General features: G+C 44.5%; 1 protein-coding gene across 8 annotated transcripts in view; it reads right to left on the bottom strand.

Annotated features, from left to right (window-relative positions):
• LOC139436092 (glycoprotein Xg-like) overlaps window positions 1–18,437 on the bottom strand; it is a 55,745-nt gene that overhangs the window by 16,970 nt on the left and 20,338 nt on the right. For 6 of the 8 annotated variants that reach the window (XM_071213470.1, XM_071213465.1, XM_071213466.1 and 3 more), the window contains exons 2-4: window positions 17,564–17,605; window positions 14,926–14,949; window positions 5,377–5,439 (exon numbers count right to left, since the gene is read on the bottom strand). In XM_071213470.1, coding sequence (XP_071069571.1) covers window positions 5,377–5,439; window positions 14,926–14,949; window positions 17,564–17,605 — 129 coding nt within the window. Of the gene's footprint in view, window positions 1–5,376; window positions 5,440–14,925; window positions 14,950–17,563; window positions 17,606–17,789; window positions 17,873–18,437 lie in introns of those variants that run through there. The other 2 variants (XM_071213471.1, XM_071213467.1) reach the window with 2 other exon arrangements.

The raw sequence follows: 18,437 nt of genomic DNA, 5'->3' as shown, positions 1-18,437 counted from the left end.
TTACTCCCAGCTTCACGGAGATCATTCAAATAAACAGGAGGAAATCCAAGGGGCAAATTGGTAGAAATGCGCGCTCACGTCCTCTGAGGTGAAAGGAGACTTTCGTGGAACGGAATTTGAGCCTCTCCTGCTGCTTTCAAAAGCGCTTGGAGTTGGCTGCAGCATCAGGCAGCTTTTTGTTTTTGTTTTGAGTTACCAGGGGCCGGGAATTGGACCTGGGATCATTGACTATGGGGTGCAGTGATGCTCAGAGATGAACTTACCAGGTGCAATGGACGTGTCATGATGATGGGAGAGAGTGTTGCTGTGGGGGGAGTGGGGGGCGGGGGCGGTGGGGTTGAATGGGACCTCATTTTTTTTAATGTAATTTAAAAAATAATCATAAATAAATATTTTTTTTAAAAAGCGCTTGGACTTACTGGTATTCTACTACAGAACCATTGTGACTAGTAATGGAAGAAACTGTAGCACTGATGTGGAGACAGTGGCCATGGGAGCTGCTGAGGGCAGGGAGAGGGAAGAAGAGATGTGATGTGGGGTATTTTCAGGACTTGGAGGTGTCCTGAATGATATTGCAGGGACAGATGCTGGACATTCTATATCCTGCCATAACTCACTGAATGGACAGGGGGAGAGGGTAAATTACAATGTAAACTCTAATCCATGTGGAGCAGCAGTGCTCCGAAATGTATTCACCAAATGCAATGAATGTGCCACGATGATGATGAAAGAGGCTGTTGATGTGGGAGGAGTGAGGTGAGGGAGGTGGAGGGTATATGGGGACCTTTTATATTTTTTAAGTAAACTACAATGTATCTATAATCCATGTGGTACAGCAGTGCTCCAAAATGTATTCACCAAATGTAATGGATGTGCCACAGTGATGGAAGAAGATGTTGATGTGGGAGGAGTGGGGTGAGGGGGTGGGGGATATATGGGAACCTCATATTTTTTAACGTAACATTTTTGTGATCTATGTATCTTCAAAAAAATACAATAAAAATGATGGGGGTGGGGGAGTCAGGAGTGGGGTATGTGGGAACCTCTTACGTTTTTTAATGTAACATTTAATGTGATCTATGTATCTTTAAAAAAAATACAATTACTGTCCTGCCATGGCCCACTGGGTGGACTGGGGAGAGTGTAAACTATAACGTGGACCATTGACCATGAGGTGCAGCGGTGCTCGGAGATGTATTCACCAAGTGCAATGAATGTCTCATGATGATGGAGGAGGTTGTGGTTATGGGGGGAGGAGTGGGGTGAGGGGGGCGGGGGATATATGGGGATCTCATATTTTTTGAATGTAACATTAAAAAAATAGACAAAAATAAATAAATAATTTTAAAAAAAAATACAATTGAAAATAAATAAATTTTTTTTTAAAGGAGGGTTTTGTCTCCCAGCTGCCGCATCAGGGAGAGGCACAATGAGCCCCGAAATGTTTTGCAGAAGCAAGTGCTGGCTTGAGCGCAAAGCCAGGAGTTTCCAGGGAATTGCCAAGAGCTTCAACCACGTGCTGCCAGCCAGGCCAGGGCCGAGAAATGCAAGTCAGAGGGGAAACAGGAGAAAGGAGCGCCCACCAAGATGGTGCAGGAGCTATTTCTAGGGGCAGGGGTCTAGGGGCAGGGGGATCTCATGGCCCTTGATAGAGGCTTCCCTGGTGCACTGCGTTTTGTCAATTCACCGGCCCTCTAGCGAGTCGAAGAAGGAGACTCGGGGGAAGAGAATCCGCACTCGCCTAAAGCATTCCACCTGCCAGCCCTTCCTCAAAGGGCTTGACCACTGCCAGCGCTGGGGGCAGCGGAATGTTCCAGCACATCCCAGGGCCGTCGACCCCCTCGCCACCGCTTTCAGGAGCCCCCCCTTCCTTCCCAAGACCCCGGGCGAGCGTGAGGCTGAAGGAGCAGCTCTGCTCCTCCTCAGCAGTGTGCAGAATTCAGTTTATTTTCTGCCTTCCTTCATGCGAGGCATTGGCTTAGTCTCTATGTCAGACTCCGGAGTCACACGTTAAATATAAAGAAATAACGCGGTGCTCTGGCTTTAAAGACGTCCTGAGCTGGGTTTAAAATAGCCACACTGATGAAAGGGGTTGTTGATGTGGGAGGAGTGGGGGAGTGGGGATGGGGTATGTGGGGGCCTCTTCTATTTTCTAATGTAACTTTTTTGTATGATGTATGTATCTTCAAAAAAATACCAGTTTACAAAAATGATGGGGGTAGGGGAGGGAGGTATATGGGAATCTCTTATGTTTTTTAATGTAACATTCTTTGTGATCTATTAACGTTAATAAAAAGTGTAAAATAAATGAACAAAAAATAAAGAAAATAAGACAATCCTAGAAAGAAAGAAAAAAAGTTTCCATTCAGGGAGTTAGCTTCCTATTTTACAATACTATAGGGAATTCTGTCCAATATTGATAGTGAATACTCATGAAGCTAGAATTCTACAACGATGGACATGGTATAAACATCGACCTTCATTCCATGGTAGTTTATAGATACTTTGGATTTTACAATATTTTGTAACCTGTAGGTAACTTCTTTAACCTGCAACAAATGTATACTTTTCATAAATCTTCCACGATTTTGAAAAAGTGACAATAATAAAATCATTAGATGCAGCATTATATTTATCCCAATTAGATAAAATGTATTATGTCTACCTTTCACACATTCCATATACTCATTTAGTTTTTGTTTCTGTGTTTCCAAAAGCTATGAATGAAAGTAGGTTTAAGGTTAAAAAAAAATTTAAAAATTTAAAAAAACAAATGAAATAGCATGGAAACATGCAGTGGAATACCATTGAGCTGGAAGAAGAAACAAAGTCGCAATGCAGAGGACAAAGCAGATGAAGGACTATGTTGAGTGAAACAAGGCAGACACAAAAGCACGCATCTTGGGTGGTCTCAGCAATATGAACTAAAATGGAGAGTAAACTCACAGAGGTACACTCAGCACAGTTTTCTAGGAGGTAGAATGTGGGCTGAGCATGGGAGCTTTCAACATATATAGAATATTTCATAAGGTACACTGTAACTATGCAGCAATTATAGAGTTGGTGGTAACATTATAATGCATACAGCTAACACTGTTGCTTTATAAACGCGATTGTGGCTGAGAGGGGTAGTCTGTAGACCTAAATGTCAATTGAAAGGAAGTTAGAGAATAACCTTTGGAATGTGTTACATGGTGATTTCAGTGGTGGATGAAGATTATAAATATAAGGAAGTTCTTTTACAAAGTGTTATGTGTACGGTGATACACAGGGAAATCACAACCAATGCAGCTTATGGACAATAGTTAAAACAATAACATTGTAATACTTTGCAGCAATGGCAAGATTTTTTTTCAAGATTAAGGGACAACAATGGGGAGAAAAGGGTATGGGAAATTCCCTTTGGGAATAATGAAAATGTTTTAAATTGACTGAGGTGATGACAGAACAACTCTGTGATGAAAATGAGAGCCACTGAGCGCTCGCTTTGAAAGGACTGTACAAGGCATGGGGCTGTGTAACACAGAAAATCGAGTGGTGGAAGATGGACTGTGGTTAACAGAACAAGTATGACATCTTCTCCTGATTGATCACAAATATATAATACAATATAGGGTGTGACTAATTGGGTGGGTTGTGGGAAGAATACACCAAATGTAAGATGTGGGCTACGGGTAGTAATATTTTGACGATGGTCTTTCATCGTTTTAGCAAATGTTTCACAACAATGCCAGGTGCTGGTGGGGAGATCGACGGAAGCCCTGTTGTATGGTGAAGTACGTGCTTGTTTTGTAAATTCACAAATTTTAGAATACACCTCTTGTTTATGTATGTTCATGTATGAATGGTATACTTCAATCAAATTTTACATAAGAAAAGAAAGCATGAAAACAAAATGGAGGGAGCAACCATCCTCTTTGGGTTAAGCATGACTCAGAAGTACAAAGTCTGTCTGCACAACTCATGCTGGTCTGGAAAGTGCCGGCTCCTGGGATCCCTTGCGTGATTCATTTTAAAGGACAGTTTGCCTTTTAAAAAAAGACTCTGAGGAGTTCTGCACGACAGAAGCCCATTTCAGTTTTTTTTCACCCAGCATTTCATTTCCCAAATACCTTTGAGCAAAACTCCTTTTCCTAAGAATCCCTATGAATGCCTCGTAGAACTGCAGAGCCCCAGGGGACCTCTGCAGGAAATAAAGTATCATGAAGAAGAGTTGATGGAGTGGGACGTTGCTAAAGGAGGGAAAAAAAAGAGATGGACTACATAGTGGCTGAACTGTCCCTGGATTTACACAGTAAGGCTTAGCCGTTGCTTTTCAACTAGGTGATAGCCTCCTTGAGTCTTTGCCACTGCTTTGACTTGCTCCTTGCCTCAGTTTCCTGGGATTGCCCTGTCAAAGCCCCACAGACTGGGGGGGGGACGGGACAGGTCTTCCTCGCCCACGCGGTTTCTTTGCTTGCGTCTCCTCGCCTCCCAGGTCTGCTTTTGTTTTCACAAAGCCTTCTCCCGTCTGTCTCCAAATTTCTCTCTTCCCTTCAAGACCCCGGCCCTATTGGACTAGAACTCATCCTACTCTAGTTTGACTTCAGCTTCACTAACCACTTCTTCAAAGCCCCTATTTCCAAATCAAGTACCATTCACAAGACAGGGGGACACTAGGATGTGGATGTGCCATTTTGGGAGCATAGTGGTCAACTCAGCGCTCTCCTTGGGGAGAAGGATTCCTCTGTGTGTTTGGTTATTCCATACAAGCTGCTGGCCGGGAGATATTTAAATGCCAGACTGCGCTCCCTGCATGATGGAGAAGCGGCCAACTTCTTTGGCTTTCCACCAAAGAGCTGAGGATTTGAGAGGCTTCAACCGCCGAAGTGCCATTTTTGTACGTGTTGGATTTTTTTTTAAAAGAAACCCAGGACCTCGTGCGTGCCAGGCAGGCGCTCAACCACCGGGCTACATCCGCGCCCCAGCGTGTATGGAGTTTTAACTCTCCAACGGTGAGCGTCAGGAAAACGTGACAACTCTTAGAACAAATGGAACAATCTAGGGTTGAGCAACATCAAATACAGATGGCCGAGGGGAAAACGAACATCGCGTGGAAATCTGAAAACGAGTGAGGGAAAAGGCTAGTCTTTTATTCTAAACTGTTTTCTTCCACAACGGCACAAAGCGTCCTCTGAAGGCAATGTAATTGTTAGGCATCAGCACAAAGTGAAAATAAGTTACTTGGAGTCCATTTAACCCCCAGGATTGGAACCCGGCTCCCTGCGAGGGAGCCGCTCCTTATTTCTCAGCCAACCAAGGTAAAGTCGCTAGCAAATGAAAGGCGAGTTTTATCACACCGGTTTTGAAATGAGCCTCATGGCTCATAATTCTTACTTCCACTGTTGTCAGGACTTCCAGGCTGTGGGTGGTAGGGTGGCTTCGGCTTCGGGTAAATGTCTGTAGAGAAAATAACATTGTGATTTTAGCAAGAAAAAAAAAGTCCTTCACTGGGAGCAGCCTGGAAATAAAGAACATTCAAGTGACTCTAGAGTTTACATTTAGTTCACATTTGCTGCTCAAGATGTCTATCCACGACCATGATCTGCTTAAAAATCTCTTGGCCACTAGGAGGAAAGTCCTCCAAATTTAAATTTTTTTTAAATTTCGTTTTTCTTCCTAGAAGGTGCTTTTCATGACAAAAAGATGGTTGTTGCTGCTTGCAGTTAGAGGAAGGCGGGTGATCTAAAAAAGAAAGCTTTGAAGAACTATCACATGATTATCTTTCCTAACAGCCCAAAGGCCTGTTCTGATGGTTAGACAGACCATTCTGCTATCATTTTCAAAGCACTTTCACCAATTAACTCGTCAACTTCTTATCCTGTGGAACATTACCAGCTGAATTTACCAAGGTTCAGTTGGCAATGATTTTTTTAAAATGTAGAGAAAACACCCCAATAAGACATTTTATTACGTTCTATTTACAATTTTTTAAAAAGATTTATTTATTTCTCTCCCCTTCGCCCCGCCCCGGTTGTCTGTTCTGTGTCCATTTACTGTGTCTTCTTCTTTGTCCGCTTCTGTTGTCAGCAACACAGGAATCTGTGTTTCTTTTTGTTGCGTCAGCTCTCCAAGTGTGCGGCACCATTTCTTTCGCGCTGGGCGGCTCTCCTTACGGGCGCACTCCTTGCGCGTGGGGCTCCCCTACACGGGGGACACCCCTGCATGGCAGGGCACTCCTTGCGCGCATCAGCACTGTGCGTGGGCCAGCTCCACACGGGTCAAGGAGGCCTGGGGTTTGAACCGCGGACCTCCCGTGTGGTAGACGGATACCCTAACCACTGGGGCGAGTCCACCTCTCCTCTATTTACAATTATTTTTCCTTTTCAAAACAGTATGAGCTGACAGCTCTTGAGCCTTCATTTCCCAGAGGAAAAGATTAGAAACACTTTTCTAAAGTTGGTTGTTGCCTCTTCTGTATAACTTTAAAACCTTTGCAACCTAAGTATCTGTGTCCACAAACAATACATGGTTTGGTCTATTTTTTTAAATTAGTGTTTATAATTGTCCTTATGCAACTTGTTTCTTTTATGTCACGCAATGTTATATTTTTGAGATTTATTCTTCCTGGTATGTGTACATCTAGTTTATTTATATTAACAGCTCCATTACCTAATCGATGAACATTTGCCATTGTTTTTTTCCTTTACACAAAATGCTGCAAACCGCTTTTCCTTGCCTTTCTCCTTGTGTCTGAGTGGTGAGGTTTTGTTGAGTGTGTCCTGAAAGCAACGAGTGCCCACATTCAACTTATGCTGGGCATTGCCAGATTGCTTTCAGGTCATTTGGTGGGGTTATAATCTACCAGCAATTTCGGAGAGCTCAAGAACTCAAAAGTGGATGCATGTCTTTGTAAGTGCTGGTTCCTGAGTTTCAAATCATCCTTAAATTAATCAAAACAAAAGAGATGAGATGTGGAGGCGTTTTCGGGACGTGGAGTTGTCCTGGATAGTGCTTCAATTACGGGACACTGTAGATCCCCCCAGGGCCCACTGGATGGAACGTGAGAGAGTCTGGGCTATGATGTGGACCATTGACTATGGGGTGCAGTGATGCTCAGAGATGAACTTACCAGGTGCAATGGATGTATCACGATGATGGGAGAGAGTGTTGCTGTGGGGGGAGTGGGGGGCGGGGGCGGTGGGGTTGAATGGGACCTCATATATTTTTTTTAATGTAATTAAAAATAATAATAATAAATAAATATTTAAAAAAAAAAAAAAAAAAAGAAAGCTGTGCCTGAGTAGAGGGACACAAAACACAACATGTCAGAGGCTGGGGCTAATCCAATTCTGTGCAACTCTATATATCTCTGACTTACATTTTTTTGCTTTCTTTATTTATGTAATTATTAAACACAAGTTATTTGCAGACTAGTGTATGGCCTGTCTTTATAAACATATTACATGTGCATAAAAATAATCCATATTCTCTCTTTATTGGTTCATTATATCAGGCTTGTCAGTTGATGTAGTTTGCTCAAGCAGGTACATAAAATGGGTTGGCTTTTACCATGGGAATTTATTAACTTACTTCTTTTTCTTCTCGTTCACTAAATTGAGAATTATACACTCAATTTCTATGTTGAACAAGTGTGGTTGAATTTAAAATGGTCAAATTTCAGCAATATTCAATTGTACCTATTGCTGTTACCTAGCATTTCATTTAGGAATTTAATTCTATCTTGTTTATTTGAATTAGATAATTTTTTAGAAATCAATACCCATTTGGTTTTACCAATTTATTTAACCTCTCTTTTTTTTTTCAGTTTCCACTGCACTTTGCATCTAAACCCCCTTCTGGGTTTGGATTCCTTCTTACTCAGCACACAAAGGTTGCAGAGGCCTTTACTGCAAATATCTTTGCCCCACTGTCACCCTGAGATGATCATTTAGCCATAATAGACTTTTGAAAATAATAAAAGGGACAGTTTTCACCTCCCAATTGTCATTCCTTTCCTTTTTGACGCCTTGTAATTGTCATTCCTTTCCGTTTTGACACCTGTGATCGTTATTCAGTATGCGGCCAGTGTGGGTGATATTTCTTTTTACTTAACTTGAAAATAATGAATATGTTCCTTTCCTAGTGATTCAATGGGAGCTGTGGGTTCTCAGCCTGAGAATTGTGTGCGGGCAGTGGGTTCTTATCAGGATATCCCATCGGGGGTACACTATGACCCCCTGCTCGTCATCGGTGTTCATTTTAATCACCTGATCAAAATGCTAGCTGATTTTTCCACCGTGGCGCCCCTGCTTTTATCTTCTCCCTTGCATTGAATCAGCAGCTCAAGGGGTGGCACGTAGAGGGACGCTGTTGCTCATCAAATGCCTCAGATTGAGCCTCCAATGTTGAATTTCATCCACTCCATCTATTCCATGCCTGCTGCAGAATGACAAATCCCACCTCCAGCACTCACCGCACACTTGCCATGTTCCTTCAGACCTGGAAGCAAGGACCTTCCCTTCAATTTATTCGTTTCTTTCTTCGCTTCAATTCATTGTCAGTAAGAACTCGGAAATTCCTACGTTTCCAATGGTTTGTCACCTCTGCTGCCCTGGATTCCTCTGCTGCTCCTAACGCCCCTTCCTGGCCCGTGGCAGCCCCTGCACGCCGCCTCTGGTGGTCTCCGCGCTGCTCTTTTTCTGAGCGGGTCCTTTCCCTTCTGGCTTCCCGAGCTCCACCCCGCCCCGACTCTGGGGTCACCCGCTTCTCAGAGGAGGCTTGTTCCCGGAGCGGGGAGGACCTGTGCTGGCTGCTGCGGGGGCTCTTGGCTCGTCGGACCTCAGAGCCAACAGGGCTGCAGAATCTCCCCATGGGGACGCACAGGTACACACAGGCACCACCTTGACACCTGCACAGAAACACACATGCACGCATGCACACCTTGTACATACACACATATATCACTACGCATGCACACACATAAACACCACACACACAAATATACACACACAGCTAATGCACATACGACACTCTGCATGCACACACATAAAACCACACACAAATATACACATGCACAACTGCTCATGCATACACAACTATACATGCACACGCAGAAACACACAATTACTTGCCACACGTGCGCAATTACACATGCAGACATACATACGTACACACACTATACATGCACAAAATAAACACACAGATATACGCAAACACATGCACAGCTATACGTGCACACATGGTACACATGCACACACAACACAGCATGCACACACAAACACACAAATATACATGCACACATGCAAACATCTGTACATACACACAGACATGCACACACACATAAACACCGCACAGAAATATACACACATGCACAACTGCTCATGCACATATTGTACACATACACATACAACGCTATGCATGCACACACATAAACACCACACACAAATATACACACAGGCACAACTACTCATTCATACATAACTATACATGCACACACATAAACACACAATATGCATTCCACGCATGCACAATTACACATGCAGACATCTATACATACACGTATACAACACTACACATGCACAAAATAAACTCACAAATATACACAAACACATACACAACTACACAGGCACACATTGTACACATGCACATACAACACAGTACATGCACACACATAAACACACAAATATACATGCACACATCACATCTGTACATACACACAACACTGTGCATGAACACACACAAACACAACACACAGAAATATACATACACATACACACAACTACAAATACACACATCTGGATATACACACATACAACACTATACATGTACACACACATACATAAGTACACACAAATGCACAACCGCATGTACATACACAACTATAGTGTGCACACTGCAAACACTCAAATATACGTACACATGCACATACATACATGCCTGTACCTGCACATGCGTCTATACATACACAATACTCCATGTCTATACAAACACACATGCTCACATCTATACATACACATATATAACACCATGTATGCAGACATACAAACACACATAAATATACCTATACACATGCACACCTCTGTAAACACACATATAACACTACTCATGCACAAACATAAATACACACAAATATACATACGCACAAGTGTACACACATCTATACGTGCACGCAGTAAAACACACAAGTATACACACACATATACAACTGTACATGCACACACATCTGTACATACACAGTACATCCACATCTATACAAACACATAGCTACACATGCACACACATAAACCTACAATGTATACATGCACACACATACAACATGCACACATATACACACACGTGCCCATGCATCTCCTCTTTCCCAGCTACTACTCTGGGGTAATTCGTGTTTTCTGGTCTCTGAAAGAATGGGGAGCAGTGCCCCTCTGGGGTACGATGGGGTGAGTCCCACAGAAACGTCTCGTCTCTACTTGCTGCTTAGAAGACACAAAAAATGCCGGCTTGAGGTACTACCCAGTGGGGAGCCGGAGAAACTTCTTCAGGGCAGTGGGTATCTGGAACCCAGGTCACTGGGGACCTGTGGGCGCCAGGTTCACTCCGTGCAAAGCAGGTTCTGCAGTTCCGCTACTTAAATCTCTTCTAATTTCCCACCAGGAAAGAGCAAGTGCGTGTGTTTCCTGCTCCTGCTAAAGTCAGAATAGATGAGGAAGCCAAGAGAGGGGCGGATTCTCCACCACGGTAACGACCCTCGGGCACTTAGGGCATCTGTTTTGGAAAGATGGGTCTCGGGAGGTACTGAGCTCCCCGTCAGGACCGTGGAAGCAAGGGCCGCCGGGGCTGCAGAGCTTGTGTGTGCTGGGGGGAGGGGGGCGGGCATTCTCGCCAAGAGGGCTCAGGGAGCACAGCCTGGGAAAGCCCTTCGGACTTGGGAGGCTCCGGGCAAGCGGAGCTGCTGTCTTCTGCTCGGTGCCCAAGGTAAGAAGCAGCCGCCTCTCCTTCAGAAGGTGGGAGAGGCCAGCCCGCTCTCAGCATCGAAGCGATGAGTCCACCGCTCCCCACTGCACCTGGAAGGGGCCGAGAGCTGCGTGGCTGCCGTCGGACATGCCAGACAGTTTTCTTCACACAGGTTAGAACCTGGAAACTGGACGTCTTAGCAGCAGGACAACGGGGCATCTCTGCTCGGAAGAACTGATGTGCTCCCTTGCTAACAGCAGGCACTGGAGAAGGTACTCTATGGGCGTGATTTATATTACATCTATTCTGTTATACTATATTATGTTACGTTACATTATATTATAATATGTTCTCTGTGGGCATGATACATATTTATATCATATTATATGTAAGGCATCTAAGTCATGATATGTATATTAGGAATTCTATGGGCATGATACATATCATAGTATATATAAGGTAGTCGATGGGCATGATTTATATTTATTATATTATATTATATTCTTTTATATTCTTTTTTATTATATTATAATATTACATTCTCCACGGGCAAGATATGTATTTATATCATATCATATTATATTATATATAAGGCATTCTAGAGTCATGATATGTATATATATTTTTTATTAGGAATTCTATGGGTATGATATATATAATATAGTATTTTAAATATAAGATATTCTATGGGTGTGATATATGTTATATTATAAATATGATATATTCTATGCGCATGATATATATTTATATTACATCATATTATACCATATCATACTATATTTAAAGTATTCTGTGGGCATACCTGTATTATATTATATTATATTATATTGTATTGTATTATGTTTAATATGATTTATATTATATTTATTATATTATATATTATATAGTTATATTTACTATATTATATGTAAGATAGTCTATACTCATGATATTTATACACATTATATTAGGAATGCTGCGAGCATGATATATATTATATTATATTGTATTGTATTGTATTGTATTGCATTATATATGGTATTCTATGGGTAATATTTTTATTATATCGTATCATATATTTTTTTAAAGATTTATGTATTTATTTAATTATTCCCACCCCACCGCCAGTTGTCTGCTTTCTGTGTCCATTTGCTGTGCGTTCTTCTGCGACGGCTTCTATCCTTATCAGCGGCACAAGAATCTGTGTTTCTATTTGTTGCGTCATCTTGCTGCATCAGCTCTCTGTGTGTGTGGCGCCACTCCTGGGCAGGCTGCACTTTCTTTCATGCTGGGCGGCTCTCCTTACAGGGCGCACTCCTTGCACGTGGGGCTCCCCTATGCGGGGAACACCCCTGCATGGCACGGCACTCTTTGTGCGCATCAGCACTGCACATGGGCCAGCTCCACACGGGTCAAGGAGGCCCGGGGTTTGAACCATGGACCTCCCACATGGTAGATGGACGCCCTATCCATTGACCCAAGTCCGCTTCCCTCATATCATATTATATACTCTGTATACCCTGTAGGCATGATATATTCATATTATTTTATATTATATATAAGGTAGTCTACAGTCATGATATGTATATCTTATTTCAGGAATGTTATGGACATGGTATATGCATTATATTATATACAAGGTATTCTACGGGTGTGATATATATTATATTATATATACGTGAGGTACTCTATGGTCATGATTTATACATATATAATATGCACCCATATACATAATACATATATTTAACGTGGGAATAGGTAACACTTACTCATCCACTTCAGTTTTAGAAACGGCTTAAAATATTTAGAAAAACAGTGGACAGGATTAAGCTCACTTAAGCTGTTAATGCTTAGACTCCTTTGGGATCTCTCTCTATATATATATAAAATATAGACTTGGTGGATGGTGGTGGGGGGGTTGCTGATGTGGGAGAAGTGAGGAGGAGGGGTGGCGGATATATGGGGACCTCATATTTTTTAATGTAACATTAAAAATAAATAAATAAATAAAATAACTACCCATCCTAAGTAGTAGGCACATTCTTCATTGAAGATTATTTACAGGGAAGCAGATGCGGCTCAACTGATAGGGCGTCCACCTACCACATGGGAGGTCCAGGGTTCAAACCCAGGGCCTCCTGGCCCATGTGGTGGGCTGGCCCGTGCACAGTGCTGCTGCACAAGGAGTGCCGTGCTACGCAGCGGTGTCCCCCACTTAGGGGAGCCCCACACGCAAGGGGTATGCCCACAAAGAGATCCACCCCACATGAATAAAAAAAAGCACAGCCAGCCTAGGAGTGGCGCTGCACACACGGAGAGCTGACACAGCAAGATGACGCAACAAAAAGAGACACAGATTCCCAGTGCTGCTGTTAAGGATACAAGCGGATACAGAAGAACACACAGCGAATGGACACAGAGAGCAGACAACTGGGGGGTGGGAAGGTGTGGACAGGAAAGGGAAGAGAAATAAAAAATAAATCTTAAAAAAAATTATTTACAATCTTTCTTTAGATAGGAATATTATTCTAAAAGAAACAAATCCATATATTTTTCCCTTTAGATCCCTTTTGTAATGATAGCTGTGCTGTTATTTTCTAATAAAAATAAATATTTCACATATGAAAAAATAGAATGCATAATAAGTAACTCATAATATAAACCATATAATATTCAATAAAATATAATATAGCATGTAACATAACATATATACTATGGGGCTAAAATGCCCTTAACATAAAAATCATTTTAACTGTTTACTAGTGTGCAACTCACAGACTTTAAATTGCGCGGACAAGGCTGTGTAACTTTCACCCTCTGTCCAGCACATTTGTGTCACCCCAAACAGAATCCCTCCCCCCAAGGCGCCAGTCTGCACCGCCGCTCCCCCACACCTGGCACCCCCTCGTGTGTTTTCTTTCTCTGCAGGTTAACTTATTCTATGCATTTCATACAAATGGAATCGTGCAATGTGTGACCTTTGCACCTGCCTGATTTTTCTCAGCATCATGGCTTTAGGGTTCATCCACATTGCAGCTTCTAGCCGAAATCCATTCATCTTCACAGCAGAAAATATTCCATTTTATGGGTAGACCACATTGTTTATCCATCCTCGGTTGATAAACATTTACGCTGTTTCTATTGGGGCTATTGTGAAATACGCTGCTGTGAACCTTGGTGTGCAAGTGTCTCTTTGAGTCTGTACTTTCCATTTTCTTTGAAGTATAATCGTAGGAGTGAAGTTGCCAGATTATATGATAATTCTAGGGTTAATTTTTGAGGAACAGCCAAATTGTCTCCACAGGGACTGCACCATTTTACACCCCCGCCGGCGAAGCAGGAGGGCTCCAGTTTCTCCACATCCTCACCGACACGTGTTATTCTGTTGTTTTTCTAATAATAATTAGTATTTATTATGATTATAGCCATCCTAGTGGGTGGGTGAGAAGTGGTAACTCAGTGTGGCTTTGCTTTATAGTCTCCTAATGACTAGCATCTGATTTTTTAATTTACATATAAATTTTATTGTTTATTTTTTTGAAAATGAAATTTTGTCTTTTTTTAAAAAGATACATGGATCACACAAAAAGTTATATGAAAAAATATGAGATTCTCACATACCCCACACCTCACACCCCCACTCCTCCCACATCAACAACCTCCTTCATCATCGTGGCACATTCATTGCATTTGGTGAATGCATCTTGGAGCACTGCTGCACCACATGGATTAGAGTTTACATTGTAGTTCACACTCTCCCCCAGTCCAGTCAGTGGGTTATGGCAGGACATACAATGTCCAGCATCTGTCCCTGCAATATCATTCAGGACAACTCCAAGTCCCGAAAACGCCCCCACATCACCTCTCTTCTTCCCTTTTAACACTTGGTAAATCTACCTTTACTTACGCCTCTCTTTAATACCATCCACGAGCCTGTAAAACCTTCTCACCTGCCCTCCAAAAATATTAGTTCTCACGCGCCGCCTCTGTTTAGCCCAGCCGTTAGGTACTCACCTGAGTTTGGCTTCTTGGTGGGTCCTGCAAAAACAAAGAGAGAGACAGATTCAACGACACTGAGCACTGATCGGCAGTTCAAGGAAAGAACGGAGAACACCCTGACGAGAAAATGAAAAGAACTCGCCGCAAAATGTTCAGTCACAGGAACACAAATTCCATTCTGTATTCAGAAAAAAAAAAAAAAATAGGAAAACTCTTGCTGTATCGTGTGCAAGAGCTTAAAATCCATGCCCGAGGCTGTGCTGGGTGGTGGTGGTGGGAGAACCACGTTAAGAGGTGGCATTTGAGCAAGACTTGCAGGAGGTGAGGAAGCAAGGAAGGAAGACTGAGCTGAGAGCAGGCGAGGCAGGTGGGTGAGTCCCCGGCACCACTTAGAAAATCAAGAAGGTCAGTGTGGCCGGAGGGCGGCAACGGAACCTGGCAGTGGGACGAGAGGAGAAAAGAAATGATGGAGAGAGGACCCCACTTCCAGAAAGATGCCTCCTCTCGTTTGCTTTTCCATGCCCACATCTGTTCTTTCAACTAACATTTATTAAGTGCTGTTCTGGGCCAGGAAGTATGTACAGGGGAAATCTGTGGCTTTACACTTGACACACCATATAGTCAGTGGCCTTAAATTTGGATATCAGGTACGGGGTGCTCAGGGCGCAGAGACTGGCTGCCCAGCTCGGCCAGCCTAGGTGTGGGTTGTAGGCGGGTGGATCCTGCAGGAGCTCGAGGAGGATGTCACCGAGGAGGTGGCATCTGACAGTGTGAGGCAAGCAGGAAATCACTGGGACATCTATCAGCAAGTTTTTTTTATATAAATGTTAGCAGATGAATTTAGTTATTTATTTTTCCTCTCCCCTTCACCCCCCCCGCCCCCAGTTGTCTGCTCTCTGTGTCCGTTCGCTGTGTGTTCTTCTGTGACCGCTTCTATCCCTATCAGGGGCACCGGGAATCTGTGTCTCTTTTTGTTGCATCATCTTGTTGTGTCAGCTCTCCGTGTGTGCGGCACCATTCCTGGGCAGGCTGCACTTTCTCTCACGCTGGGCGGCTCTCCTTACGGGGCGCACTCCTTGTGCGTGGGGCTCCCCTACATGGGGGACACCCCTGCGTGGCACGGCACTCCTTGTGCGCATCAGCACTGCGCATGGGCCAGCTGCACACGGGTCAAGGAGGCCCAGGGTTTGAGCCGTGGACCCCCCATGTGGTAGGCAGATGCCCTATCCATTGGGCCAAGTCAAATCAATAAAATATCTTAGATTTTCCGGTAGCCTACAGACCTACAGCTTTTTCATAGCTGCAGGATGTTCTCTCACAGGCAGGCTCCCTTCTTTATTGACCCATCCCCTAGCACTGAGCACCTAGTATGAATTTGGGTGGACGAGACCCAAAGCCCACCAAAGGGCTGATACTCCCCGCCCACCAAGCAGCTTTTCGCATTTACCAGCCTGATACTAGAAATGTATCCGAACATCAAAGTGCAGCATTAGATCGTTCCCTCGTGACAACAATCATTTCAAATCTGCTCGGCCACTGCCCCATTTTCAGTGGGGCAAATTGGGCCAGGGGTGGTTTTGTATCATCTTTTTGTGGACTTCCCCCTTTCTCTTCCTCATGGCAGCCACCTGTGTTTTTATCTGCAATGGCTCTCTCTTTCTTCCTCCCGTGCCAGAAACCAGTGGCTCTTCCTTTCCGCAGATGAGTATTCATTTTTCTTTCAAAAGAGAACCCTCCTCTCATTGGACCTGCATCCCAAACAAAGCCCTTTCCTTTCCCGGGCACGCCCAAGTCCAAATTCGCCCGGACACAGCACTGTGCAGCCAGATGGGGCCGGCCCGCTTCAGGTCCTAAGGGCCACAGAAGGAAGATGTTAGCGGCGGAGCGAGACTGACCACAGCCGGTCCTGGGCACTTGCCGAGGGCCTCCGTGTTCCAGGGCTGCGTTGGCAAAAGCCGCGTGGACGGTTTGGATTAAACGACAGGAATGGATTGTCCTGTGGTTTGGGAAGCTGGACGTCCAAACTCAAGTCTGTAGCCTTCGGGCACCCGCTCGCACAGGTCTCCTCGCCTTCTTCTCTGTCCTCTGGCGTCTGTCTGGACCTCTGATAGCCAACGCCCTGTGGCTTCTGCCCACCACACTGAATTTCCTCTGCTTAGAAACTCTGGCCATACGCACTGGGCTTCATTCAATGCGGCCCCATTTTAAAGTATCTTCCTAGGTCCTATTTACACTCCCAGGACCTGAATACGGCTTCGCGGGGGGGGGGGGGGGGGGGGGGGACTCAAGCCACAACGACGGGAAGTGGCCGGCTGTGGTCCGGGTGTCGGTCCGGGGGTAGCGTGGCAAAGCCACACGGGCGAGGACTCAGAACGGAGGTTTCAGACGAGGAGAGACCCCCACCGTGTCCACACATCGCAGGCATGGCTCGCCCCAAAACCCGCTGAGCAGCGAGCCTGCCCCAGGCGCCCGAGAGGGCAAAGAGACTTTTGTGGAAAGGATCATCTCAAAACGGCCACGCTGACCACAGAGGACAGAACTCACGCTCACGGAATTCCTCACGCCTGACCGAAACCCCGAAGCAAGAGTGAAGAGGATACTCTGTTGGACAAAAGCCCAAGAAGCAAAGCTCCCTTGAAATACCAGCACTTACCGGGGTCGTCGAGGGCATCGGCCAAGTCAAAGTCCCCTTGACCTGTTGGGAACAAACAAGGCATCGTCAGGGCCGGCTTTGGCACTGCCCCACACGCCACTTCTCTCCTTCTCACACCGCCAAGCCGGAATTTCCTCTCGGAACAAAGAGCAATAAACCGCAGTACAAAGTTCCTCGAGTCAGTGCCTGCCTCTCTCCCCGGCTACAAGCCTCCTCAAAATCGTACCTGAGCTCCCCTGGCAGGCAGGTGCATCTCCCCAAAGGCACATTTTAAGGAAGATGCTGTCACTTTACAGAGAAGGAGCGAGCCTCTTGTAGCATCTCAGCTTCCTCTAGCTTCCGAGAAACACTGCACCGGTTTTGGAAACCATGAAACAAACACTTGTGAACTGTTAACAATGTGTCGGACAGGCTGTTGGGGCTTGGAGATGCAGTAGCGAAGGATACAAATGTTGCCTTTTGGACCACTGTGAGTGGCAGGCAAGCGCACCTGCTGTGTGGGAAGACTCAGAGGACTTCCTGGAAGAAGCGGCGCTTTGAGTTGACCAGGATGTTCTGGGTTAGCCCCAAGAAGTTCTCACTTGTGCTTTCAGGTTGGGGAACGTTCCCTGGAAATGTGGTGTGCACCATCAGGACCTGGTAATGAAGACTCTGGGGCATTTTTCCTTTCTCACTGAGGCACAGCTGCTACTCTTCCCCTTACCCCCAGACAAGAAGCTGCTCATGAGGTCGAAACCTGAGCTGGGCGGAAGTGAGAATCCCAGCTGCAGTTTGCATTTGCAGCGTCATTTCCCTGCAAGCCTTGCCAAGAACATCTCAAACCAGGCCTTCCTCTGAGGACCCAAATATCCAAAAATCTGTTTATGTAAGGGCT

This window comes from Dasypus novemcinctus, chromosome Y, assembly GCF_030445035.2.
Source record: "Dasypus novemcinctus isolate mDasNov1 chromosome Y, mDasNov1.1.hap2, whole genome shotgun sequence".
NCBI classification, from domain to species: Eukaryota; Metazoa; Chordata; class Mammalia; order Cingulata; family Dasypodidae; genus Dasypus; species Dasypus novemcinctus.
Note: the sequence above shows the minus strand (reverse complement) of the source record. Positions and strands in the feature narration are given on the sequence as shown.